Raw genomic sequence first — 27487 nt, 5'->3', positions numbered from 1 at the left:
CAGAATCAATTTTTGAGAAGGGCGCACGATAAACGCGATTTTGCAGTACTAATATCGACAAATTCGCCCTGTGGAAAAGCGACACACACGGAAAAAACTTTTCACATGAACGCCACGTGAAAATGTACATGGATTTTTGCCACCATGAAAATCACGTGGAACCTACGTGAACTTCAGGTAGCAAACAGAGCTCACACAGCAAGAAGAATTCACGTAATTTTCATATGCGTTGTATGTGAAGATAACGTAGATCGAATGTGAAAAGGGATTCGTTCTGCTACATGCGATTCACATAGATTTCATTGAAATAAGAATGTAGGATTTTTTTCGTATCATTTAAATAAAAAATATTTTATTTTTAAGGATTTTTATTATGCCACGTAATTTACAAAACACTGCCATTTTTTCACTTTCACAACTACACTATTTACACTTTCATTTTCATTTAATTGACACAATAACATCGTCCAAAAAATGGCAAATTGATGTGCCTCCATAGCGGTTAACTGAAGTTGCCGCTGACCCGATTCCACATTCTGTTTAAATAGAAGAAATAGAAAAGGTTGTAATAACAATCAAACAGCTAAATTCTTGATACTTACAAAAAACAGCTTCAAAATGTCTCTATTTGCCTGTAACAACTGTGCTAGAACTTGGAACCACGCCATATTGAGTCGGTATTCTTTTACAGAGATTTAACGTGAATGACCCATTAAGAGCTACGTGAACATCACATAGAATGCACCCATTCCGTCTACACAGAAAAAAAATCTGAATCCTTAACAACACTGAAATTGAAAGCCTTTAATATTACATGACGTAGAACGCGATTAATTAATGTAAATTTACAGACTTGAATCCTTAAAAGCACGGAATTCCAATGACACAAACATTACTTGACACAGAACGCGATTATTTGAAGTAAATTTACATCACATATGATGTAAAGAAAAAGAAGCATCACATATGACGGAATTTTCAGTGCGAATAAAATATTACACGACTTGAATATTTTACATGTTTTCAATTTTTACACGTCTTTCGAAGTTTACAGACGTTTAATATTCAACTCGCACTGAAAACTCAATCATATATGATGCTTCTTTTTCGTTACATCACATATGATGTAATTTTACAATTTTTTTGTCACACAAACTCTTCACAACACTGAATAAGAAATTTCTGAAAATTACACGACACGGAATATCATAAAGACATGAAGTCAAATTAATATTAAATTACACTGAACGTGATAATGTCATGTAAAAATAAAACTGTCAAAAACAGGAATACAAAAATGTAAACAAAGTGTTCAGTCCAGTCGTGAACCAAAGTCATTTAAATGACTTGTCAATAATTATTGAAGCACTTAGCTTCTAAGTCCGTCAATATGGTTGGTTCCGGGTATCTCCGAAAAGAAGCGGCAGCGGAAGTGGTGCTGAAAGCGGCCCCACGCTTTTCCATAGAGTACTTACATAAGATTCGGTACTTAGGAAGAAAGTGAAAGTGACTTTAAAAAAAATTGTGTAAAACCATAAATTTGCTTGTCGATAAATAAAACAATGAATTTCATCATTAAGAGATTGTTTTTGTCATAAAAGATGAATAAACTCCATTGAATCGGATCAATAAAAAAGTAAACAAAACAAATTCCAATAGGATATTTTTCCTAAATTCAGTGGCTTTAAAATTTACATCACTTTCATATTACACGTTGCATAATTTTACAGGCGTGTAATATTCAACTCGCACTGAAAATTCCGTCATATATGATGCTTCTTTTTATTTACATCATATGTGATGTAATTTTCCAGATTTTTTTGGTTGTGTGTATACTTGGCGGATCATTGGATTTTCACGTAAATCGAATGTGCCTTCATTTTGACAGAATATAATTATGTGAGTTTCACGTCAGGATCAAGTGTTTTTTTTATTGACCTCTAAGCGATTCACGTAAGTCAAGCAAAAATTCACGTAACGAGCGCCTACGTGAAAATCCAGGTGAATTTAACGTTTCCTTTTCGGATGAGTGCACAGATGCTCGTGTTTCGATTTTGTTTGGGTGTTCAGGGTTGCCAAGTGCATTGATATTTGAAAAATGATTATATTTTTTTAATTGCATTTTTATTGAAAAACGTTTTCATGAGTACTGAGAATTTACAACTTTCCCGTAGAAATCTATTAGAATATGAAATTAAACGCAACATTTATCTGAACAGAATAACAACTGTCTGTATCGCACACTTAAACCACACGCAGCGAAAAGTAGTACCATTGAGATAAAAAAAAATACATCTTTGTTTCAAAAACCTTGTGTACATTGAAACAAAATCAATTTTCTTTGATTCAGGTAAATTATGTATTGAACCGAATTTATTTTTAATTAAAACAATTTACCAAATCTTTAAACCAAAATATTTAATTTGAATTCAAAGGAAAAAAATTTCGACTCAGAATCAATGTTATAATTCTTTGAAACAGATTAATTTTCCTTTGAAACAAAGTATTTTTTTGTTCTCGTAAAGTCTTAGATGTGATTCTTGTTCCTTTTTTTTTATACGTTTTCAATTGTTTACAAAAATGTTGTTTTGTGGCGAACTGTTTTAAAATCGGTCTTTTGGAGTGTATATGGTCGCTTCCGCTGCCACGATCAAAACATCCGCATTAGATTCTGTTTGGCGAACGGGGGCCTGTCCTCCATGATGGCGGCGGAACACGAACCAAACATGAGAAAACAACCCGTCAGAACCGAACCACCCATGAACCGTCATGCAGCACCGGAAGGCTAAGATGGGGCGATCAGGCGTTAAAAACTTTCGACAGCTTTGAGGAGACAAAGGTGGGTTTTTCAATATCAATTAAATTTCAAATAAACCGTCATCGTAAAATTTTTTTAGGGCAACCAATTTGAAGTGGAAAATGAACTGACTGTCCCGGTGCTCCGACTAAGTTGTTGCTATCTGTTCCGATCCGGTCGAAGGAGAGATATAAGGAGTGATATAAGGTAATTGAAATGTAAAACATATAACATAAATAGTTCAATAAAATGGAAAACATTAAGAATTTGTTTTAATTTTCTAACGAAAGAAATCGGGAAGTACTAGAGTTTTTAGGACCACGTTATAATGGAATCAAAGAAAGAATCCTTTCGAATTAAAATCAAAACGACTTAAAAGTGAAGGAAAATTTCATCAAATCAAACGAAAAAAGACTTAGTTTCAAAGAATTTCGTCTTTTGAATCAAAGAAAATTATTCATGTCAAAAAACGCATTTCTTTGAAGCAAAGGAAAATGTATTTGAATCAAAGTATTTTTTATTTATCCCAAAATCAAAGGAAAAAATCCTTTGTTTTCGTGACACTTTCCTTTGAAATAAAAAACCATTTCGCTGCGTGCACTTAAACGATGTGGCGAATTATGTGAAAATATTATAAATTATCAGAGTATGAGTATTTTCAAAGTGAACATAGATGTGGCTTCCATTAATTTACTTTATTTTTGTAACAGTGAATGATTTTGTATTCGTTGAGAAGTTATTGTCAATTGCATGAATTTTTAGACTACTGAGAGAATCTGATTTGACAGATATCAATTCCGCACTCACTAACACCATCAAATTTTTATGTAAACTATCATGTGCTAAATGAAAAGGAACTATATGAAAAAAAGGACCAACATCAGAGTTCAGTTACTTCAAATTATTTCTACTAAAAAATCAACTTTCATACGCACCATTGCCGTCTTTAACAAACTGCGCAGATTGCACCTATTTAGACCCCCGTGCAAATAATTTGCGCGCAGTAAAATCTGCTCACAGACCTCTACATAGACAATGACACATATCGATATTCTTTACATCTTTGGATAAAATTGAATTAAAAACAATTGCGACTGGTGTGTCAGTAAAAATTGTCAGTGAATCCATAATTTTTTTGCTAATTTTTCAGTAATTCGAAAAACGCCCGTACATTCTTGTACCCGAATGTACAGAATGCATTCTGTTTTCTGTTCGTTTCTTTTCATTTGTTGGATCGGTCAATTTTCGTTGTTAAACTCCTTGTTTCGTATTTCATAATAATTTTCGCCAATACAATAACGATTATGCCGTTTGGAAATGTGATTCGAAAATCAGAAGCGAGCAACGGCTGATTTGAAAAACCGACACAGGTTGTCTATGTGTGCGTCAGTGCGAAAATATTTCTGCGTGAAAATTATTTGCACAGGAGTCTAAATAGGTGCAATTTCCGCAATAGAAACAACTCTTTTTAATTTACCGAGCAGTACATGAAAAAATATTTCAGATGTTTTAAATTTACCTTGAAAACTCATTAGCAAAAGATGGCTTATCTTCATCTATTTAGAGACGCCCCGTAATGAATTGAATCGTTTAGCTGTTGATTTTTAAAAAAATAATCAATTCGGAAATATTGGGCCTTATTCTGCGCCGCGAGTGACGTGACGATTAGCGAGTCACCCCACCGTCACTCGACTCTTGTCACCTTATTCCGACAGTCGGTTTAAGTGAGGTGACAGCAAGGTGAGAGCAAGTGACAGGTGTTCATTCCCAGCTGAGTGACTGGATGAGCGCCGAACTGTCAAACTTATGTTTTTGGTTTTTTCTTCGGAAAAATTTCCTAATTTTCGCGACGGCTAGTTCAGTATAAGGCAATAATCCGGATTTACAAGCGTTAAATGCAGGGACCAGCCGTTTTTACCGATGCCGAGATCGAGGATCAGGCCCAAGATCACATAAGCCAGCAATCAGCAAAACACGGCGTTCCTAAAAATCCCAACATCCATCAATCTTCGCATCGAAAATTTGGTATGGCTGAAAACAACCGGTCCAGCAACAGGAAACGCGTTTGATCGGTTTGATCAAACACCAGGAGTTGGCAACCGGTAGTTTCGAACTGCAGTTAAAAATAATTTCTCATGTTGAAAAACATAAATAGTGACTACTAATCTTAACTAAATTGTCTTTATTTCAGAATGCTACCTGAACCGCTCTGGAGCATCACGTTACCGTGAGGAACCGATTCCATTCCCAATTTTTTGCTGCTTACAACAACAACACCAACACTGCCGCTATGCAAAGAATCTAAAAGACAACCTGCTCCGGTTTGCATAGTGAAGATATCACCGACGCCCTGAGCAACACCAGCCGTACAGAAAATTCACGGTAGAGGAGTTTCCAATGGGCCAATGCATCTACTGTTGGTCAGCAACGATTTAAATTTTACAGCCGGAAGATGATCAATTTGTGTTAATCCCAGAAAAAGAAAAAAAAAATTTGTTTTACAGATTTTATAGTAAAAATTTACCTTTTTTGTTCGTTTCACGACTGGAAATCGATTTAGGTAATAAACTTGTTGTAAACCCAATTTGTAATAAAAAAAAATTTCAAATCAAACGTAAAATATAAGTTGATTGGTATTATGACAAACAATTGCGCCTAATCAAAATAAAGTATTATTCTTAATCCAGTTACGTTCTCTGATCGCACCAAGAATAAGATACATTATTGAAATTTTTTATGAAATTTTGGTTGATTAACTCTAGTTCAAAATTTAAATTCTATTTTATTTCAGATTTAGATGTCAGTTTCATTATACTCCGTTTTTTCAAATTTTTGATCCAAACATGCTCAAATAAAACTTAATGGGTAAGGTTAATTTATTGAACTTGCTTTTCCATTAATTTTCTGACATTTTTTAAATTAAATTGATAAATCAAATCCAACAAACAATTAATTTCTGTTTAAATTTTTGCTTCGTCGCTACCTAAAAAGGTACCGACAATTCTCACCTAAAATCGTCACTTGAATGCGACTATTCTCACCCTCGGTGACTATGGGAATAGGGTAAGAACTCAAAAAGTTCATCCGAAGTGACGTTTCTCGACTTAAGTGACAACTGGAATAGAGTGACTTGGGTGACTCTACAAACATCACGTCACGCGCGGCGCAGAATAAGGGCCATTATAATTAGTTCAAAACAAACAAATACTGATTTTAGTAACGCACCTAGCATCACTGGTGAGGCCGTCAGCTCATCAAAGTTTGAGGTTATGGCTGAGGCCATTTTTTCGCCAATACTATCGCCCGTATATACCCTTATAGGCTATAACGACCATTCGTCCTAACAACCATTCGTTCTAACGACCATTCGGCCTGATAACCCGCCCATCGGCCGAATGGCTTTTGGCCTCATGATCCAGTATCCGTTCGCACAAATGTCGCAGTCATGAGTGCACAATCCATTTTAGTGCGCTGCGTATAATACCAGTTTCATGCTACATATGTTCGGAAAATCGCTCAAGAAAAGCAATCAGGATTTGTTTCAACCTAGAACACTTTTACCTCTGAGTGCTGTGATACGCACGTGGTAAATTTATATGTTGAATATTTGTCGAACTTCAACACTAACTGATACAAGCAAATATACATTGCCCCATTGGGGGCTACCGTTGTTATTCGTCACGTGGCTAATCAATGGTGATCGACACACTTGATGATACACTGAACCCAAATTCACTCTTAAAATACACATGATTTTTCACTTAAAACAAGGATCCAGTGATTTTCTTCCATTCAAGTGCGACATATACATTTCACTTGGCAGTCACTTAAATTTCAAGTGAATTCATCCACATTCACTTCAGTCGTCACTTGAATTTGAAGTGAGAAAAAATATTCACTTCCCCATCACTTGAATTTCAAGTGAATGTCAGGTTGTAATTGTGTTTATTTTCAGAGTTCAAAATGGCAAATTCTAAAGAGCAGCGTTTAAAGCTTATGCTGAATTTGGATTTTCCCAATTCTTTAATAGGCGATTTTGGTGGTAGTTTGTGTTAAACGTGATGTAAGAAAAAGTTATTTAAGGGTGTTATCATGTTTCAGCTTGTGGGTTGAACGGGACAGATTTTGTGGTATGCAGCAGGGAAGATTTAGAAGTCGCACTATCCGCAGTAACCGATCTGCCTTGGGATTACGATGAAATTTTCCTTTCGCCATAAATTTATGGCGAAAGCGTAATGTAAGTATTTGAAATCGTAGTGCTGTTCTATTAATGTTCTTTTATTTAAAAACGCGAGAGATAATTAACTAGAAACTTACTTAGAAACTCAGATAAATTTCACTCGAACGTCATAGTGTAATTCACATGACCGGTCACTTATGTGAATTCACTTGACCCATCACTTAAAATTCAAATGAAATTACGTATGGCGAGAATTTACTACAGATGCCACTTATTTTTTAAGTGAAAATTATTTTGGGTGTACATTTTCAACGTCGCTCCCACAATCATTCACTCAGGGCATCTGTATTCGTGGTCTATTCTTGGGTCTAATTTATACAAGAATTGAACCAAAAAAATTAGATCCGATCCAATGAAAAAACTGGCAACTGCACTCGTGTTCTATTAACTGTCAAACGGTTTAGAACTGCGTCAAATTGGATCCAAATCTCATCAGTTTTGGATCAATCCTTATACCAGCTCTACAAAAAGTTGGGTTGAAACTGGTATAATAGATCACCAGTGCGGTTGCTCGGGTCGGAATTTGGGTCTAAACCGGCTGTTTGGACCACGGATACAGGTGCTCTCACGTCTCAGGCTGATGTCAAGCTGAGGCAACAAGCAACGCAACGTTCACCCGACAAACCAGCTCTGATTTGATCTCCATGGAAAAAGCGCAGACCTGAGCACATGCTGGGCAGTTCATTGCGGTTACCTCCTATAGGTACTATAGTGATGATTTTATTCTTTTACGCAAAGCGAAAAATAAAAAAATCAAAAAGCCTCTACAGATTGCTCAAAACTGATACATATCGGTTGTGATCCTAGAAGATTGAAAACCATCAAGGCAGGCAATCACCATCGAGACGTTCCATTGCTGATAGTCAGCGTCCTTCTTAACCACATCATGTTTTACTAGAATGTTTCAAATACAGAAGCGTCATTGTCAAGCATGATTGTTTATGTGATTTGGTTGGAGAAGGAAAAATTGACTGCTTCGATTTTTTAGCTCTGAATGCAGTAAAGCATGGCTCAGTGAAAAAGAATGAGTTTCGGAACATTGGTTTCATAGATTGAGAAGAAAATTAAGGTAGATATTTAAAGAACCCTAGTTTGCTTCTTTTGTAATTTCTTTATTTGAAACGGCTCATACAGGCACAATTTTCCCGTATGTTTGGATACCGTGCCGCTATTAAGCCTATCCCCATTCTGATACCTAAAGAAACCATAGGCTCGTTACTGATACCATGCCTACCATTACGATTACCTGTCACACAATGATCGATTCCGTGTTTTGGTATCTTAACACACCCGTAGCTGTACTCGCCCTGAGCCTACTCGATACGCGATAGAAAATAATAGAAATTGATTACAGTTGGTTCGCGCCTGCGTGTTAGTATTGGTTTGTGCCTGTTCAATCAACAGTCTGATATATAGAAATATATCGATATCGATCGAATAAGTCAATTGAAAAAACAGGGTGATCAACTGTCAATCGATATAAATTCGTTTCGACCAAACTTCATTGAACACACCTAAATGTCAAACAACTCCGACTCTGTCAATTGTTGTCGGAGTTGCTTGTAACTGACGTTCGGATGCGTTGTGTTATGCGAAAAGCGAAAGAGAAAGTCAAAAGTGTACGAAAATGGTGGACAAACTTGGTAAGTTGCAGATATTTTTTAAGGTTTTGCTGTAAAATTAACAGCTTATATGAAGTTAGATCTGTAAGGATTATGCTAAAGATTGATTCAATGATTTCCGCAACAATTAGTATGGATTTTTGAGAACAAAGTAGTAAATATAAAAATTTTACGCTGCTGGCAAATTTCCAGTATTAGTGTCAACACTAGTATAGAGCTCGCGGCTAACTTGATGATTCAGATTCAATTTCAACGTAGTTAGTGTTCCAATGCAACCTTGCAAAAAAGCTACAAAGTTTCATACTAATTTTGGATTTATCGACAGTAGGAAAAGTCGTAAAAATGTCACCAGATATCCTAGGTAAACTAAAAACTACCCCAAAACTAATGGATAAGCAGGAAGTAAATATCCCATTGTGTTCAGTAATTATCATTAGGTACTTAGCAAGCCAAATTGTTTTTTTTTTCATCTGCTGCAAATAATTTCATACATATTCGTCCGTGCTCGTAAAAAAGTAGTTAATTAAGTTGTAGGTACCTAAAGCATTTTAAAGCATGAATATAGTGAAGAGTTTGTATAAATTGGAATGGAATGAACTGTTCAACTACAGAAAGATAAATGACTCCGTGAATAAATTAAGAAATTCTCACCTATAGCAGTGATCATTGTGTAAATATAGTTATATTCAAAGCACATTAGCGTATTTATTCCGATTCACGATACAGATTAACTTAGTGGTATGTGTATTCGCAATATGCTACTTCCTCAAACCTTCCAGCGGAATTTCTTTATCCTTATAGAATAATACGTCCGCTGTTATCAAGGGTAGAAGATGAGAGTGACTCATGATTATGATACACTTCTGTAAGTAGATTCATTTCAAGTTATGAACTTATGCCTACTGATAGTGCCGCGTTCGGCAGACTTCCTTATCAGTCATTAGCCCGATCTTAGTGGTGACTTTAATTATTAGATCTTCTAATAAATTTTTAATGTGTATAAAGTCAATAAAATAATCAAATCCAAAATGTTTTAAACAATTTCTAAAATTGGAACACTTGAAGCTTATATTTTGTATTATTTAACCTCAAATATTTATTTGTTTGTTTCGACAACTCAATATCAAACAGACTGATAACTTAATTAAAATCTTAGCTTAAAAATATCCTTCATTTTGTAATGATAGTCTATGAATTTATGTAAAGTAATTGAATACGATAAGTATAAGGAACATATACTTGGCACTATTGAAAAAAGTTATTCTTATCAAATAACACATATTCTGTCGTCTAGGTGAGTCTAATGATCGGAATTTTCAGCTTTATCATGCATTTTTTGTATTATTTTATTATTTCAAGGCTCTAAGATCGGAATAAAAAAGAGAAAAGCTACCGTCTTCTTTTATCCTATTACGTAGAAATTAGCCCATAAGAGATTCAAAATTAGGATTGTGCTTCTTAGGGCAACCTTTTCGTCTAATATAGAATCTTCAATGCAAAGCATGAAGCATGAATACACCGGGGCAAGTGCAAACGTTCATCTTTTCTCTGTTCCAAAAAAGTAAAAAATATTTCTTCTTCTAGAAATTGTTGTTTAGACCCAAACAAACAATCTGAAATAGATAAACTAAACTTTCTTTAAATTTTTCACTAAAAACACGGCACTGTTTGATCACACACGAATTCAAGTTCGTACTAGACATGAACAGTGTGTTTTTGTTTTGCATATTTTGGCTACATAAAAGGGCATACAAATCCGAATTTTCGTTAATAGGTGAGTGTTTGAGACCGATATTCAAGTGAAAGCAGAAAATTTATGATGAATTTTCATTACGCCCCGAAAGTTGTGAAAATAATATTCGCTCTTGTCAACCCAAACTGTGCAAACGACACTACCGGGGTAAGTGCAAACGCACCTTTAAGCCATGCAACATCAGCCATTTCAGAAAATTCATCACCAAAATGGTTCAGCATTATATTAAAATGGTCAGATGGGGTATCCAAAGTGTTGTATCTGAAGCGGATGTTCGAAATTCCTTATGCATTAGTAAATGAAGGTCTTTTGCTTAAAACAACAGTCACCAAAAATTGAGTTCCAAAAAGATCAATATTGCAAGAAAACAGCAAACATATTAATCAAAGTTGATAAAACGTACCGGAACATGTATTCAATTCATTTTAAGACCGATACACTGACTCATCTGTGAATTCGTTTCGAAAAAGTATTGCGTTTGCACTTGCCCCCATAAACGGGGCAAGTGCAAATTTTGGAATTTTTTCACAAAATCACCGTTACTTTTTACCAACATTTTTTAATTTTTCATTACCAACGGGAAATTGTTGAGAACTATTTTAGTGATGCAACGAACGATAATTGATAATTTTTGAACATATACATATGTTTCTAGGACATGTGAAAGTTGAACTATGATGAAAACCGTTTGCACTTGCCCCGGTGTACCTTATATAAAATAAGAATCAAAAAGTCTGATGGATGTGTGTTTTTTTAAGCACACACATTTTAATTTTAACAAACAGATTTAACTAGACAGATGAGAGTGGCTTGCAAGTAAACTGGGCGAATCCGGCCAAATTACAGGTTTTTTTTAAATTCAAGAGAGAAGTTCAACAATTCCAAAATATGCTCGAAGTTATAATCAAAAATCAATAATAATGTTAACTAAATTTTAGTTTTATTATTTTTTCCTGATATTCAGGCAACCTGGCCGGGCCAGGCTTTTTCCAATGTGTTTTCTCTACACAAAATCTGCTCTATCTAGGTATTTCTATTCCAAAAGTTCATGCGTTAATTTATTTTAACTAGACTGTGTAAATAAAACAGATAACTTATGCTTAAATAATTTTTGATTTATAGTGAACAGCGAGGCCAATGCACGTCGAATACAAATGGTCGAGAACTGTTTCGGCAGTTCAGGTCAACCATTGTACGTACCAGGCAGAGTTCTGGTAGGTGAAGGCGTTCTCACAAAAATGTGCCGCAAACGTCCAAAAGCACGTCAGTTCTTCCTATTTAACGATATCCTCGTGTATGGTAACATAGTAATTGGCAAAAAGAAATATAACAAACAGCATCTTATACCACTTGAAGAGGTTCAACTACAGGCCCTAGAGGATAGCGGACGTAAGTTTCCCCTGATTTAGTTGTATGGTGACATTTGTGTTTATAAAACAATGTTTCGATTTGATTTATAGAGTATAGAAATGGGTGGCTTATAAGAACAGCGACCAAATCATTCGCAGTATATGCAGCAACACAGACTGAAAAACAGGAATGGATGGCCCATATAAATAAATGTATTGAAGATTTGTTGAGGAAAAGTGGTAAGAAGCCAGTCGAAAATCATGCCGCTGTGTGGGTTCCTGACAGCGAAGCTAATATTTGTATGCATTGCAAGAAAACACAATTCACTATGTTAATTCGAAGGGTAAGTTCTGTGGAATTTTTATCAATGTTGTACTATCTGTTAAAAATTAACTTTTGTTTTCCATAATTAGCATCACTGCCGCAACTGCGGGGCAGTTGTTTGCGGACCATGTTCGTCGAAGAAATTTCTTCTTCCAGGACAAAGTAATAAACCGCTTCGCGTATGTCTAGACTGTTATGATAATTTGAGCTCATTGAAACGAGAAGAGGTAAGCCTTTATATAGCACTTTTTAATGAGGTTCTGTAGTAGTGGTATACAAGAAAAAACAACGTTAACATTAGCTTATAAACTGAAATTTGCACAAATTGAAGATAAAAATATGAGGAATCATTTGACATTATCAACTCAAATGATATAATTTTTTACCATTATCTCTCAGATTTTGAGGGTCTCAAATCAGATCAAACCATGTAACAGCAATTTCGCAAACATGAACAAATTCTGCTTTACACAATACATACTTTATGAAGCGAACTTTTCGTTATACAGTACATTTGATATAAGCTCGTTTTACATTTGTTTTTTTTTTTTCAGAACAAAGGAATAAACGCCAATAATAATAAAAGCGTGACGTCTCCCGAAAGCTCTGGAGATGATGATACTGATGATGAGGAAGAAACGAAAGATACGCATGATCAGGTAAGATGAGAAGCATCTCTGTTAATTTGAGACTAGCACACATTACTTGAGATAATATATCATTCGTGTGATTTCATACTATTAATTTTCTATTTCGACTAAATTCTGGAAGAGCAATTCGGAGAACTACAGAAGCAAACCTACCTAAGTTGTATGCATGTATTATTTTTTTTTATTTCTCTAAGATCGTGTCCACAAAAAGTAAAAACGAGGTTTAAAATCATATTTTTTAATCAATAAGCCGTAACAATTGTTTCATTCACATTAGCAACTTTTGAAACAAGTTGACGTTTGCCATATTTTGGCATTAAAACTCTAAGCCCCGAACCATTTTTCAAAGTACCTAGCTGTTTTTAAAACTTGTGTCAATGTGCATTTTCTCTGAATATTCTTAAACCTAACTACGCAATAAAGTTATATTCACAAAAAAAATCACACCAGATCTAGTGCAGTGATTACATTGGCGCTGCTATCCTCAACAAAAATATGATAAATAGAAATCATTTAGGTTACAAGGTTTCCAAAACCATAATATTTTTACAAATTTATTGAGAATCAACTGCCGTTCTAAGCAAGAATGTCCTATGTGACTTTTGGATCATTTTCACTTTTTTGCTGGAAACAGTCTCTTTTAGTGTTAACTTTCGAAAAAAAAACACCAACAAGTATACTTAGTTCTGAACTTATACGAAATTTCCATCATGGTGGTTGTCTCTATGTTGATAGTTCTACGCAAGAATGTCACACTAGAGAAAATTCTATGAAAAATGCAAATTTTATCAAAAAATTGTCTTAAGATGAGTTCAAACTGTTGAATTTTATGTTATTCACTGAAAAGAACACTAAAGTAGAGGGCAGAGGAAGAGCGAGAAGCCTTGAGTGTTTTATTCAGGGAAATTTTAACTAAACACTTTTCGGTAGGCACTACTTACAGGATCCATACTCAACTATACATTTTTATAAACAAAGAGGAACGTATTTCTCAAATTACGGTTTAGCATGAGTTTTTGGGAAAAAATAAGCTACGCAAGCTTTTAAAATGATAGAAAAATTGTAGCCGTGTGACAGTTTTTCGTAGAACTAGCATCGGCATGCGTTCTGATTCTACGCTAAAGTGTCACACGGAGCATTTTTGGCTCTAATTTGCTGTTCTTTTTTGTAGGAAATGTAGTTTTTTTTTGGCAGAAAACATTGTAAACTGATTAACTTGAACTGTTCACTACGAAAAAACTGTCGGTGAATTTTTAGTTTGAGAGAAAAATTGGAAATATAGCTGATATTTCAATCGCGTTTTTCTCGTTTACACGTTTTTCCACATGGGACAATCTTGCTTAGAACGGCAGTCAAGAGAGACTCGGTCAAATTGACGCTTGTAGAACTCTAACGGGAAAACAAATCTTGTTTGCTTCTTATAGCGATATGAGTTTGGCACTAAGCCATCCAAAGTAAAACCCAACAACAACAACAAACAAATCTTGAACCTTAGAAACTTAATGTAGTTCTCTGTGTTCATTGTCTTGTTGTGTATATCTACCAATGCATACTTATTTCGGCAATGAATCCATTTTTCAATTGGAAATCTTGTAGGTTTGCTTCTGTCTACAAACGAAATTATATTCATAAATCGACATTGAGCTACTTACACACAATCTGAGCTTTAAAAAAAATAAAATCTACAAATCATTACAGATCTATTAAATCTGTTTATAGATCAGCACTGTCTTATCATAATATATCCCACAACCATGAAATCTTCTTCAACATTGTCTTGCATTTAATCATTTCTATAGTAAATTAACACCTAAAATTGCAAATTGCTAGTAGATTTCGTAATTTTATCATATTTGTTTTTTTCATTTCTCATACCGAAACTAACCAACTGTCAACGCCACCATCACAGAGGTTTAGAAGTCATTGTACTCCTACTGTTGTGTGTGTATGATAGGGAAAGGATTCGGGTAACACCGATTCTAAAACCAAAAAACCGCTTCGCTTTATACGAAATATATTAAAAAAGTGATCAATGCTGAGAACAAAAAGGAATTCTACATGTAAATGAAAAACTAGGACAAACACATCAGATCACCTATGATACGTAACGAAATCATGAGTGATACCAGTTAAGTTTTTATCATATGTTTTCGTTAGGAAAGCCCGACAGATTGACCATAAACCGATACTACAGTAAGTCTGGGAAACGATAACTGAATGTATGTAGATATGTGTGCTTGTGGTTAGTGTATTATTATGCTATTTTATTTCGAACTACCACTGAGCTTGTTTCGTTCGTTATTTTTGCTTTGAAACTGTTGAAAGCTAATCTATTCCAAATGGTTATTGAAAAGGACGCAGGCACAAACATAAAAAAAGTATATGGCAGGTTATGAAATCTAGAAGTATGTTTAGACATCAGCCTTTCTCATCATCAACGCAATCATTCGAAATTTCCTTTTCAATGTTCTATTAACATGGTTTCAAAATGTTTATAGAACATTGCAAAGAAACCGTAACTTTTGGTCAAGGTTTTTAAAAATTCCAAGGTTTTCCGACTTTCACACACCCTAAATTATTTGCACGTCGCAAATACGTGAAAAACTGCATAATTTTTATCCAATTGATTATCACGTAGATGCTACGAAATAAATATGGGAACACACCCTAATAGGAATTTGTGCAAAATGGAGTTCACCTACACGTTACGTGAATTTTTAGTAAACTCAACACAATGTGGTAATGAATGTTATTATTATTTAAGATTGAATTTAGCCGAATTAGAAATATACATTTGAATGTGTAATTCAATCAAAATAAATAATGTTTTGTTCGATTTCATTTCTATTTTTATTATTGTTATAATAAATAATGTTGTTCATTAAAAACTTCCTGAAATTCCCGATTGGCTACTAAATTAGTGAAATCCTGTTAAAAAAAAATTAAAATTCATTCGTATCGCCGATAATAATTTCATATAAGGTTTTTGCCTGGTCCGGATCTCGATGGTCTTCTCTTAGGAACGAAGTTCCTCATCATTGACTGTTCTCTACTTTATATTTTGCTTGAAAAAAAATGGTAAAATTAGCAAACAACGTCAACAGATCAATTTTTACATTTTTTTTCACGAGAAATGAGAACAAGTTAAACAAAAAGAAAGAACTTCTTACCTTACCTATTGACCAACCTATTCAATCATCTCAAATGACATTAAGTTTAAATACTAATTATTACAGTGGCAATGAACTATTGCTGGATTGGTCGAGAGGCTTGAGTTTCATTGCATCCTAGAGAGCAGCGATTCAATTCTCTAGACGTAAGCAGCTTTTGTAATCAAAACAATATATATATAATTAAAACCAATGAGATAGACCATGGGTGGCCAAACCATGGCCCGCGGGCCACATGTGGCCCGCGACCAACTTTTTGTGGCCCGCGAAGCAATTTTTGGAAAAGCCATGTTCTAAGAATTGAATTGGTCATTTGGAAACATATATGTAAATGTACTCTTAACTAAATTTAGAACAAAGATCTGAAAATCTCTTTAAATTTATATATGACAAAGGGGTAAAAGTGAAAAAAAAAACTAATTTCGAGAAAACACGCTTTTAAATTGTTGTGTTTTGTATATTTTCATAAATATTTCGAACAGTTGCAATTTTTTTTCGAAAGTAGAAGTATGCGAATAAAATTTGAAATCTATAAAAATCAACATGGAGAATCGTTTGGCATTATTTACTTAAAACCGATCATTTTTGCAGTAATACACCTTTTGCTCTGCGGACCTCATAAGTTTACCAAAAAGGTTTTCGTCACAGTATAAAAAAAAACAATTACAATTACAATTTTTAAAATATCATAATCGTTCGGTAATTGTTTTTGTTTGCTAAGCTTCAACAGAAAGGGTTATATTCTGAAAATTTAATCCAAATCTAAATATATTTTTATTAACATCTTGCTCTGTATTTATGAACACCAATAATAAAAAACTAGACAGAATTAACAGTTGGGTAGTATGTAAAATTCAACTAATACCGGTTTGGTACTGACAAATCTCTCAGAAGAACGACTTTATTTTAGCATAATTTGGATTTTCAAAAGCTGCAATGATTAAAAAAAACCCAAATTCATTTTCATCCTGTTCATAGAACGCTTTCCAAATTCACTAGTCAAATCTAGAAATTGAAAAATTTTGAAAGAGTTGTATTGAGTTGAGGTCCGTTCTTCGAAAAATCAATATTATTAATTAGATAACTAGAGTTTGTTGAAAAAAATATTCTTTTAAGTGTAAAAAGCTTGTGAACGCAACTTTTTTCAACAATACCATTCTGCGGTTTTTTCTATTCCTCTATCAATTTTTTCTAAGGACGACGATAAACTTGAAAACTTTCGAAAATGGGCGGTCATTTTTTTTATATTTGGAGACCAAAAAATGGACTTTATCTCGCCATTTGACATTTCTGGGATGAATAACCGATGAGATTTTGAATGCCTTGAAAAGGTTGACGTACCTACATAAGTTAGGATGGATAATTCATTTCGTATTACCTAATTTTTATACTATTTTTCAAATGAAGCAAAATGTGTAAAAATATGCAAGTAACAAAAACGACTTTATTAATATAAATCTATACTAACAGAATTTGTCCGGAACGTATCTGGGCCGGAAAAATACTGACTATTTTCATCTAAAATCCTGGAAAAATCCGGGCTTGTGTTTTAAAAAACTTCGACCAAAACTCCTGGCAATATCAATAGCAAAAATACTTGAAAAAAAATGTCCATCAAAAGTTATCAGCAGATTTTAAATCGTTTTTAGGCCCCCAAAAAACTTTAAATAATTATTTTTAAAAACTTACTCAAAAATTTTCGTTTTGAATGCATTAAGAATTTTTTTCACAATCAAATAATTGATTACTTTTTTTTCGTTTGATTTGGCAAAAAAAGTGAATAAATCCGAGCATTTTTCAATGAAATCCGGGCAACCGAGTCAGACCGGACTTTAACCAAATTTTGAATTAAATATCCGGATATCCGAAAACTCGGATAAAACCAGGCAATCTGGCAAGCTTAATCTCAACTCGATGTGACCAAGAGAAATGTTTTTATAGCGTTTTCAAAAATCTGTTTTTTTAATACTAAAGATCAATTTGTTTTTTTTTTTGGCCCGCCAGCCAATCTCATTTCTGAAATTTGGCCCGCCTGATGAAAATGTTGGCCACCCATGAGATAGACCATGATAGACCGGCAACCTAGTAATCTGACATCTGAATGTCAGACCAATCTGTCAATCGGATTTTTTTTTTCGGCGCGTAGAAGTTCCTTGGAAGCTGAATAGCGTTCTCTACAGCCACCTAAACGAACTTTAAAGTAGCATAACATACATTTTGGGCTGATTAGCAGTCTCTTCAGACACAAACGAGAGCTGATTAAGCTTCTAAACCTTTTTAAGGGAATTCTGGTTGCTTGGGATTGTTTCCCAGATGATTTTCCATGTACTACTTCTTGGCTCTACACGGAAAAAAAAGTATAGTATTTCCAACAATAATCCACTTATATTCAATCATATATCTGATTAATTCTCGGCTAACTATAATTTTTAAAATTTCAACAATACATATAATAGACAATCTGATTGATTTCATACAGTCAACAATTCAACTATAGTTGTATGATTAATTTTGTGCATTCAACTATAAATATAATAGATTCAACTATAATGCGCGATTAATGTTATTTATTCAACAATAATTATAGTAGAATCAATTATAATTATATGATTGATTTAGTTGTAAATATGATAGATTCAACTGTAATAATATAATTGATTTAATTATAAATATGATAGATTCAATTATAATAATATGATTGATTTAATTATAAACATGATAGATTCAATTTTATTTCTATGATTGATTCACTGAGGTCAACTATAAATATTGTACATTTAATTTCTGTTTATATTGGAAGTTATCATATCTGAAGCACTTTTTCGGAATAATTTTATGGCTACGTTTTATTTTTTTTTTAAATTTATTATTTCAGCATTTTGCATTTAGTTCGTTTCAGCCGCCACGATGCTAGAAAACCTGACCGGAAATCCCGATATCCATGTCCTGGTTCCTCCGCTGTTTTTCTTTTTGGATCTTGATGCATGATTGCCCAGGAAATTTTGCGTCTTAACTAATCGGTCCCGGAAGATGTCCGTGCTTCTGCACCCGGCGAAGATTGACCTTGTGGGGGGAAAATTTATTCAATATCATGACATAAATCTATCATACGCTGACTTACCGTAATGTTTCCTGTGGGATCCTGCCAGGATCGTGTAAAAGAACGTCTAGATCCACGTCGATTTCCCGGGCAGCCAGAGTAGGTGTACTTTTCCCAATTCCAGGAGCTGTCGGCCTTCTACTAGACCGCTGCCACGAACTGGTAGAGGAAAATGTTCCCCCATCACCGGAGATAGCCCTAAAAACAGCGATACGATCGCTACAGGGAATACAGGGAATTGGGTCCCACACTTACTTTTTTTTTGTTTTTGCTAATGAACACTATAGTATTCAAGTAACACACAATCTATCATAACAATGCAGTTTTATTTACTATATTTATGGTTCAATATCTAGATTCAATCATACATTTGTAGTTGAATCTATCATATTTACAGTTGAATCAATTATACCACTACAGTTGAATCTATTATATTTATAGTTGAATGCCTATAATCAATCATACAATTGTAATTGAATCTACCATATCTACAGTTGAATCAATTATACCATTACAATTGAATCAATTATACCATTACAATTGAATCTATTATATTCATAGTTGATTGCATAAGGTCAATCAGCAGTTTGTAGTTGAATCTATTGTATTTATAGTTGAATGCATAAAACAAATCATACAGTTGAATGCATTATATTGATAGTTGATTGCGTAAGGACAATTAGAAGTTTGTAGTTGAATCTATTATATAAGTAGTTGAATGCGGAAAAATCAACTGCATTTCGATTATTAGCATAACAAGCTGAAATAATTGAAACAACTGTCGTCTTTTTTCTCCGTGTATAAATGATCATATTTACTCGATTACGAAGGATTTTGAGTAGTTGTCGTTTTGCATCTTTGGATTCGAGCGGTGCTTTCACCCCGTCTCTATAAGCAAGATCCCTTTCTAACATAGCCTTTCGAACGTCAGAATTAAACCACCTATTAGATTTCTTCCGTTTTTGTATCGTCTTAGCGAAATACAAATGTCGTAAACATCCTTCAAGTTGCTATTAAAGAACTTCAACAGGTCGTTAGATTGTTCAATTCCTTAAAATTCATTCCAAGGTATTGACCGTAAAGAGCTTTCAAGCAGTTGCGCGTTGAAATAGACCTAATCACGATACACTGAAGTAGATGACATCGCAATCCAAAAAAGCATAAATTAAGGCATGCTGTGATAGCACTGGGAACGCTACTTGTCCAAATTTCAGCGTTTTAAAATCTCTGCTAGTAATAATTAAGTCAAGCTGTGAACATTTTTGACTGGTGAAAAACGTTGTTTCATTCCCAACTGATAGCAAAGAAAAACTTTCGATAACATTTTTAAGCTGCTCACGTTTACGGTTTTCACGCAGTAGACCAGTGTTAAAATCGCCGATTAGGAGTATGTTTTCATATCGCGAAGCCCAGATGATTCAGTCTCAGGTCACGATTCCGTAGAAATCGTCTCTCACGTTTTTTAGGGCAAACTCCGCCATAACAAGACTCATCGCCGTCTTTCAACGATCTAGGCTTTTTCTTTCTAACTTTTAATCTTTTTGCCAAATTTTCGTGTTCGGAACGAATTATCAAAAACTTATTCCAGAGAGTAATTTTTTATATTTAAAAAAGTAATTCATTTAACAACTTCTTTTAAATTTATTTTGCCAGTTTTCCTTAAGTTGCTGATTTACCAAAGTCAATTTCGATATGTTTATAGAACTGGGTCAAGTGTCAGCAGTTGCAGTTCACCATTGATTTTAAAAGTTGATCTACATATTTTATATTTATTTATTTACCAACCAAAAAATAACAATTGAAAAATCTTGAGAGATGAATAATTCTTGCGGATGAAAATCCCAGAAAAACGATCGCAAAATGCATGCAGGCACGCAACCTCAAAGATTTCATAGTTTTTTCACATGTTTTTTTTTTGGATTGGAAAGCTGTTTTGTGAAAAAAAAAATGTTAAAGCTTGAGAATAATTATTTAAATACCACAATATTAGGTAAAAACCAACTACCAACTGCTTTGCTGCAAATCGCCATTCGACTCAATCATACAAATATTATGCATTTATATATCAAATTTGTAGAAACGTCGCTGGTGACTTGGCAGCAAAACTCAGACTATTGACAATCGAGTACTTCACTTTTCTTTGTCGGAAGTATGTTCTGAAGTCGGAGTTCGACTTCCGATGTTAAATTTAGTGCTGGCGCTATAGAAATATTAAATAGAAACTAAACTTGAAATCCTTATTCCAAATGAATAGAGTAAACACAAACTTTCGACACTCCCCGAAAAGTCAATTCATTCATTCAAATAATAAATTAGCGCATCTTTAAAAAGATATACATTTCATATGATGATTTACTTTAATGTTCGTGGCTACACTGACGAAAATGTAACTTATCAGCAGAGCTGTCAATTAACGGTTGTCAAATTTCGGGTCTCACTATCGTTGCGTTAATACTATTTTTCTCTGAATACGCAATACCACCGATGCTATGATGCCGTGTTTTAGTATTTTTTCAGAAAGATTTAATTTTATGAAGAGTCACCCTAATATTTATGTTTGCGACTTAATTTATCGGCCTTATCGGTAAAAAATGATGTCCTTTTCAATAAAAAAAAGAACATCTTAAGATTATATAATTTTGCAATTGCAATCACATACCCTCTTTTTGTTCGTTTGCACTGCAAGTTTCCGTTTGTGTGCAAACTACGCTAAGCCTACTAATGTGTGGTGGAAGATTCAAATATATTTGTATCTATCGTATCTATAGATTGTATACAACTTCATAGTAGTTGACCCTTGCTGAACAAACATTTAGTATGTAATGAAAATGCTTTTAAATTAAAATTCCATTCGCTCATTTTCACCGTCCTTCATTTGTTCTAAATTTCTATCCGTCTATAAAATTTCATTATCTTAAGATGTTCTTACTAAAAAGTACATCACTTTTCATCGATAAGGCCGATAAAATATTTACTTAACATAAATGTAATCTTGAGAATTTTCTTCACAATGCCAAAAACTAAGTTAGATAAATATAAATGTATATCTAATGTTACCAAAATGCCAAAATGTCAACCATCCTTTCATTCACCGTTCGGCAAGGAACGCGTGCGGGCGGACTCTACTCGGGAGGATATGTTGGTGCTTTCGTGCATGGTTCGTTTCTTACTAATAAGGTTTCGAAAGGGAGTGATGCCCAAACTAGGGTGATTCCACTGATGATTCATCTTAATCACCCTAGTTTGGGCACCACTCCCTTTCGAAAACTTATTAGTAAGAAACGAACCGAGCACGAAAGCACCAACATATCCTTCAGAGCGTCATGCGGGTAAAGTCCGCACGCGTTCCTTGCCGAACGACGACTGAAAGGATGGTTGACATTTTGGTATCACTTTTTTCCTCCGCGTGCTCGGCTCAGATTGGTGGAACGAACCAAACCAGACAAGAACGAGCCGACTGCCGACGAACGTTTGGATTTGGTAACAAGCAAATTTGCAAACAAACATCGTCGTTGGGGGAACATACATTTTGACCTGCACAAGGAGGATTCTAGCGTTCTGTTAAGCGGGCCATAGACTACACAAATGGCCTGTACAAATTCGATGATTCCACGACGATGATTGATCTATGCTTGCCCACACACTATACAAACATTTTTGACGCGAACACAAACGATTGCTGGCGTAAACAGCAACGGCAACAAAAAAAATCCATCTCCACCCCGGCTGGGAGGATGGTTTGTACAAAATATTTCGATCCCGACCGATTTTACTTCAACCGTTTGGGCGCTCATTCATGCAGTGCCATACACCATGCAAATCGTGTTCAAAGCAACAAAATTTCATCGAATTTCAGCGCATTTGTACAAATGTTGTGTAGTCTGTGGCCCGCTTAAAGCGCATTTGTACAAATGCGATGAAATTTTTTCGCTGTAAACAGGATTTGCATAGTGTATGGCACTGCTTGAATGAGCGCCCAAACGGTTGGAGTGAAATCGGTCGGAATCGTAATATTTTGTACAAACCATCCTTCTAGCCGGGGTAGACATGTTTTTTTTGTTGCTGTTGCTGTTTTCGTCAACAATCGTTTGTGTTCGCGTGAAAAATGTTTGTATAGTGTGTGGGCGAGCCTAGATCAAACAATCGTCATGGAATCATCGAATTTGTACAGGCCATTTGTGTAGTCTATGGCTCGCTTAACTTGCAAGCTTGCAATGCAAACGTACATCGCATCACGGCGCTGCAAGCAAGCAACTTGCAGACTGTAGCTATCTTCGGAAATGATTCTTTCTGTTCGGCTCAAGGGATTTTATCTTCGGGCTTTCAAGTTTGCAAGTGCACTGCAAATTTTTGCCTCGATTTCCAGCAAAAAAAATTGCTGGAAACGTTCAGCAATCCAAATTTTTGCTGGAAACCAGCAATCGGTTTTCTAATTGCTGGATTTTTCAGCAATCGGTTGTGTTCTTGTCATTTTTGCTGAAAAATCAGTAATCGGTTTTCAAATTGCTGGACTTTCCAGCAATTGATCTAGTTTGCTGGAAAATCAGCAATCGAGTTGTCACATTATGGAGTCTGTTTGTTTTCGTACGCTGAAGCAAGGTGAGACTTTATTTTACGAATTTTGGTTGGATTAATATAATTATTTTTATTTTCCTCTATATTCTAGCAACCAGACACAAGTCAAGGGTGAGTTTTTATTGGACAGATTTCATAAAAGATACTAATCAGAACTCTTTTCTCAGGTAGCGAATGATCAACACTCTGGCACAAAGCTGCCACCCCAGAGCCGGTGTTGGAAAATTTAAAAAAAAAGTTCTTGAAAATAAACAAAACATAATTTAAAAATAGAATAAACTAATTTTTTTTTCATTGCTCTTATATGCACAGCCAGTATTCAATATTTAATTTAGAATTGAAATATAAATTTGGTACTAAATACAGCCGGTTGTTTTGAAAGAAATAGCTGGTTTCCAGCAATCTGGATTGCTGATTTTCCAGCAATTTGAATTGCTGGAAACCAGCATTAACGTTTGCTGTTTTTTCCAGCAATTTAAATTGCTGGAAATTTTGCTGGAAAGTCAGCGGGACAAAAACCAGCAAAATTTTGCTGGTTTCCAGCAAAAAAAAATTGCTGTGTGCAGTCATCGCGCGGTTGACTTTTACTTGCAGACACGTTCGATGTTCTGTACACAGCAAATTTTTTTTTGCTGGAAACCAGCAAAATTTTGCTGGTTTTTGTCCCGCTGACTTTCCAGCAAAATTTCCAGCAATTTCAATTGCTGGAAAAAACAGCAAACGTTAATGCTGGTTTCCAGCAATTCAAATTGCTGGAAAATCAGCAATCCAGATTGCTGGAAACCAGCTATTTCTTTCAACACAACCGGCAGTATTTAGTATGAAATTTATATTTCAATTCAAAATTAAAGTTTAATATTGGCTGTGCATATAATAAGCAATAAAAACAATTATTTTCTCCCATTTTCAATAAGGGATTAATTTATTTTCCAAAAAAAACTGTTTTTTTCACAACTTTTTAACACCGGCTTTGGCGTGGCCGCTTTGTGCCAAAATGTTGATCATCCGCCACCTGTAAAAATAGTTTTGATTAGTATCTTCTATTGAATATCTATCTGTACAATAAAAACTTACCCTTGACTTGATGCCTGGTTGCTAGAATATAGAGGAAAATAAAATAATTATATTAATTTAACCTTAATTCGTAAAACAGAATCTCACCTTACTTCAGCGTACGAAACAAAAACAAACTCCATATTGACAACTCGATTGCTGATTTTCCAGCAAACTGGATCAATTGCTGGAAAGTCCAGCAATTTGAAAACCGATTGCTGATTTTTCAGCAAAAATGACAAGCACATAACCGAATGCTGAAAAATCCAGCAATTCGAAAACCGATTGCTGGTTTTCAGCAAAAATTTGGATTGCTGAACGTTTCCAGCTATTTTTTTTGCTGGAAATCGAGGCAAAAATTTACAGTGTACGTAAGGGAGAAAGAATCAGTTTGCAACTTTGCAAGATGATTCTTTCGTGGCTGACGTCGGGCTGTAAGAATCGGCTTAAAGTCGTGCGCTGCATGCTACATGAAGGGATCTCTTTGCACCTCTGATATCTATAAGTTGTAGTAACGCCATTAGTTCTTTTTTTTCTTATCGTTTAACATTTATGGGTTTTATTTCGTATCTGATTATGATTCCTATCAGCCCCCGCTGTGTGTTTTCATTTAAAGTTTTCTAGATTTGGTTTTTTCTTAGTTAGGAGTTTATTATAAGCAAATAATATAAATATTCTTTCATTTTATTAATAGCCAAAATTCTATGGTGATGAAAAACCCGAGAAATAACCATTTCGTCGTACCGGGAAGCAATCCGCCCACACTACCAACGTTATGGAACCAGCACCAGCAGAGATAAGAAGAAACAGAATAAAACCACTCATTGATCGTCGAGTGGAAAGTTGCAGAGAAATAGAATAGTATTCTATGAAAATTTATTATTGAACCCCGCAACACAAACACAATCTAGATAAAAATTATTGAATTTTAAATGCTAATGTTATATTCTTGAATGTTTTTTTTTAGTTTCGCCTCTACACCATACAATCAAAATCCGATGACCCAAATGATATAAATATTTATGCAAAGAGATCCATTTATTAGTTGTATAGTTTAAGATAATTTTTTAACGAAATCATTGTAGATGTTAGTAGTTTGTACGACGAATATCAGTAAAAAAAATACAAATTATAGCCTAGCTGCATACATGAGGATCCTGTGATTCGCCTTCCGATATGGGTGTTAAAACGATAGCACTCCTCACATTCGTTACAGAATATTCACATACATAAAATGGATATGTCGCAATATTGTGATCGGTGACAGTTTTATGTGTTATGGAATGTTTTCCTATATTTCACTTGAATCGTTAAAAGCTCGAGAAATGTGCATAATCCTGTGAAACCAAAACAATTTGAGATACGGTCTCGACACGTCACATAATGATCAGAGTGTGTAACTTCATCAGCAAAATCATTCTCTTTTGTGTTAAGGTTATTTGATCAAGATATACATATATTGAAAAAAATTAAACTCATCAATAAATATAAAAATTGCTCACATTTTCGAAAACGCTTCTGTTTTTAAACTATTAAACATTCCGTAAAATAACCCTTACTATAAACAAATAAAACAATTATGTGCCAAAATTGGCCATAAGGAACTTAATTTATTTTATTTTTAACCTTCTCAGGAACATTCAGCGTATTTGTTTCCTCCACTGGTTCAGTGTAGACCTGGCTGCGGAATAGAAAAACAAAATCATCGTTTAGTGTATAGCTACCTCACTAGTGTGTGAGGGCTACACTGGCAAAATTTTCAGGGCAACAACGCACACAGGGGTAAATGTACGAACGAACGAACGGTAGACGGTAGACATTTGATGTCTTCGCAACATTTTTATATTTTTAGATGATCTATCAAATTCTTGAAAGAAAAAAATGGTTTTTAAAAATTATTTCTTGAAAGAATAAGTTTAGAGACTTGATGTCTTCACAAAAGTTGTAGATCTTATTATTTTAAGCAACTTTGTTGAAGACACCATCAAGATCGCATGAAAAACATAAAAGTTACGAGCATTTTAAAAATAACCAGCATTTTAACAAGTAATTTTGAGTTTTTATTTAATATCTTTTTTAGTATACGATTTACAAGCTTGGTATATTTGAAAAAGTTGTTCAAATTGTTGAAACACACAATTTTGTGGAGCATTTCAACTACATATTTCAACTATGAAAGGAGATATACTACAAAATATCCAAAATAATGCCTTTTTCAGTAAGTTATAACTTAAGAGTTCGGACGAGTTCGGATAATTTTTTGAGTGTGTTTTGTAGGTCAAGTTATTGGCTTTCCATTGATATATAAATTTAACATTAGTTTTGGATAGATTTTCTGCAAACTAGCAATCAATGATGCGCTTTTTCCTCTAGAAATACTTAAAATTCGAAGAAAAAAAAAATCCCAATTTTTCCTGTTTTTAGAGGAAAAATCTCGTATACTTTAGAGGAAATATCTCGTATACTAAAAAAGATATTAAATAAAAACTCAAAATTACTTGTTAAAATGCTCGTTATTTTTAAAATGCTCGTAACTTTTATGTTTTTCATGCGATCTTGATGGTGTCTTCAACAAAGTTGCTTAAAATAATAAGATCTACAACTTTTGTGAAGACATCAAGTCTCTAAACTAATTCTTTCAAGAAATAATTTTTTTATCTCCCTTACAGGTGAAAAAACCATTTTTTTCTTTCAAGAATAGATCATCTAAAAATATAAAAATGTTGCGAAGACATCATATGTCTACCGTTTACCGTTCGTCCGCAAATAATTTTGATCGCTTATTAGGTGCATTTACCCCTGTGTGCAACGCCCATTGGCACGGCACCACCAGGTCAAAACCAGTGCAACACT

The 27487-nt window shown here is 34.3% G+C and overlaps 1 protein-coding gene across 6 annotated transcripts; it reads left to right on the top strand.

The window, feature by feature from the left end:
• The first annotated feature begins 8597 nt into the window (after nt 1-8597).
• Nucleotides 8598-26147, top strand: LOC129749163 (pleckstrin homology domain-containing family F member 1 homolog). Of its 6 annotated transcripts, none has more exons than XM_055744073.1 (7): nt 8598-8680; nt 11535-11801; nt 11873-12105; nt 12176-12313; nt 12641-12745; nt 14646-14929; nt 25329-26147. In XM_055744073.1, the coding sequence occupies exons 1-6, from the start codon at nt 8665-8667 to the stop codon at nt 14685-14687; spliced, it is 801 nt and encodes a 266-aa protein (XP_055600048.1). In that variant the 5' UTR covers nt 8598-8664; the 3' UTR covers nt 14688-14929; nt 25329-26147. The 6 variants fall into 6 exon arrangements, with proteins under 6 accessions (XP_055600048.1, XP_055600051.1, XP_055600046.1 ...); XM_055744076.1 differs by lacking the exon at nt 8598-8680 and adding an exon at nt 8864-9020 and having other exon boundaries at nt 14894-14929; XM_055744071.1 differs by lacking the exon at nt 8598-8680 and adding an exon at nt 8864-9020.
• The last annotated feature ends 1340 nt before the right edge of the window (nt 26148-27487 follow it).

Source organism: Uranotaenia lowii, chromosome 2 (assembly GCF_029784155.1).
Source record: "Uranotaenia lowii strain MFRU-FL chromosome 2, ASM2978415v1, whole genome shotgun sequence".
In the NCBI taxonomy this organism is placed as follows: domain Eukaryota; kingdom Metazoa; phylum Arthropoda; class Insecta; order Diptera; family Culicidae; genus Uranotaenia; species Uranotaenia lowii.
The sequence above is the reverse complement of the archived record's forward strand: the minus strand, read 5'-3'. Positions and strand labels throughout refer to the sequence as shown.

What these genes read in the sequence shown, in the direction of transcription:
- LOC129749163 (XM_055744071.1), top strand. An exon ending in GGCCCTAGAGGATAGCGGAC is followed by an intron (nt 11,802 to 11,872) that starts GTAAGTTTCCCC and finishes TTTGATTTATAG; the next exon opens with AGTATAGAAATGGGTGGCTT. An exon ending in GCTCATTGAAACGAGAAGAG is followed by an intron (nt 12,314 to 12,640) that starts GTAAGCCTTTAT and finishes TTTTTTTTTCAG; the next exon opens with AACAAAGGAATAAACGCCAA.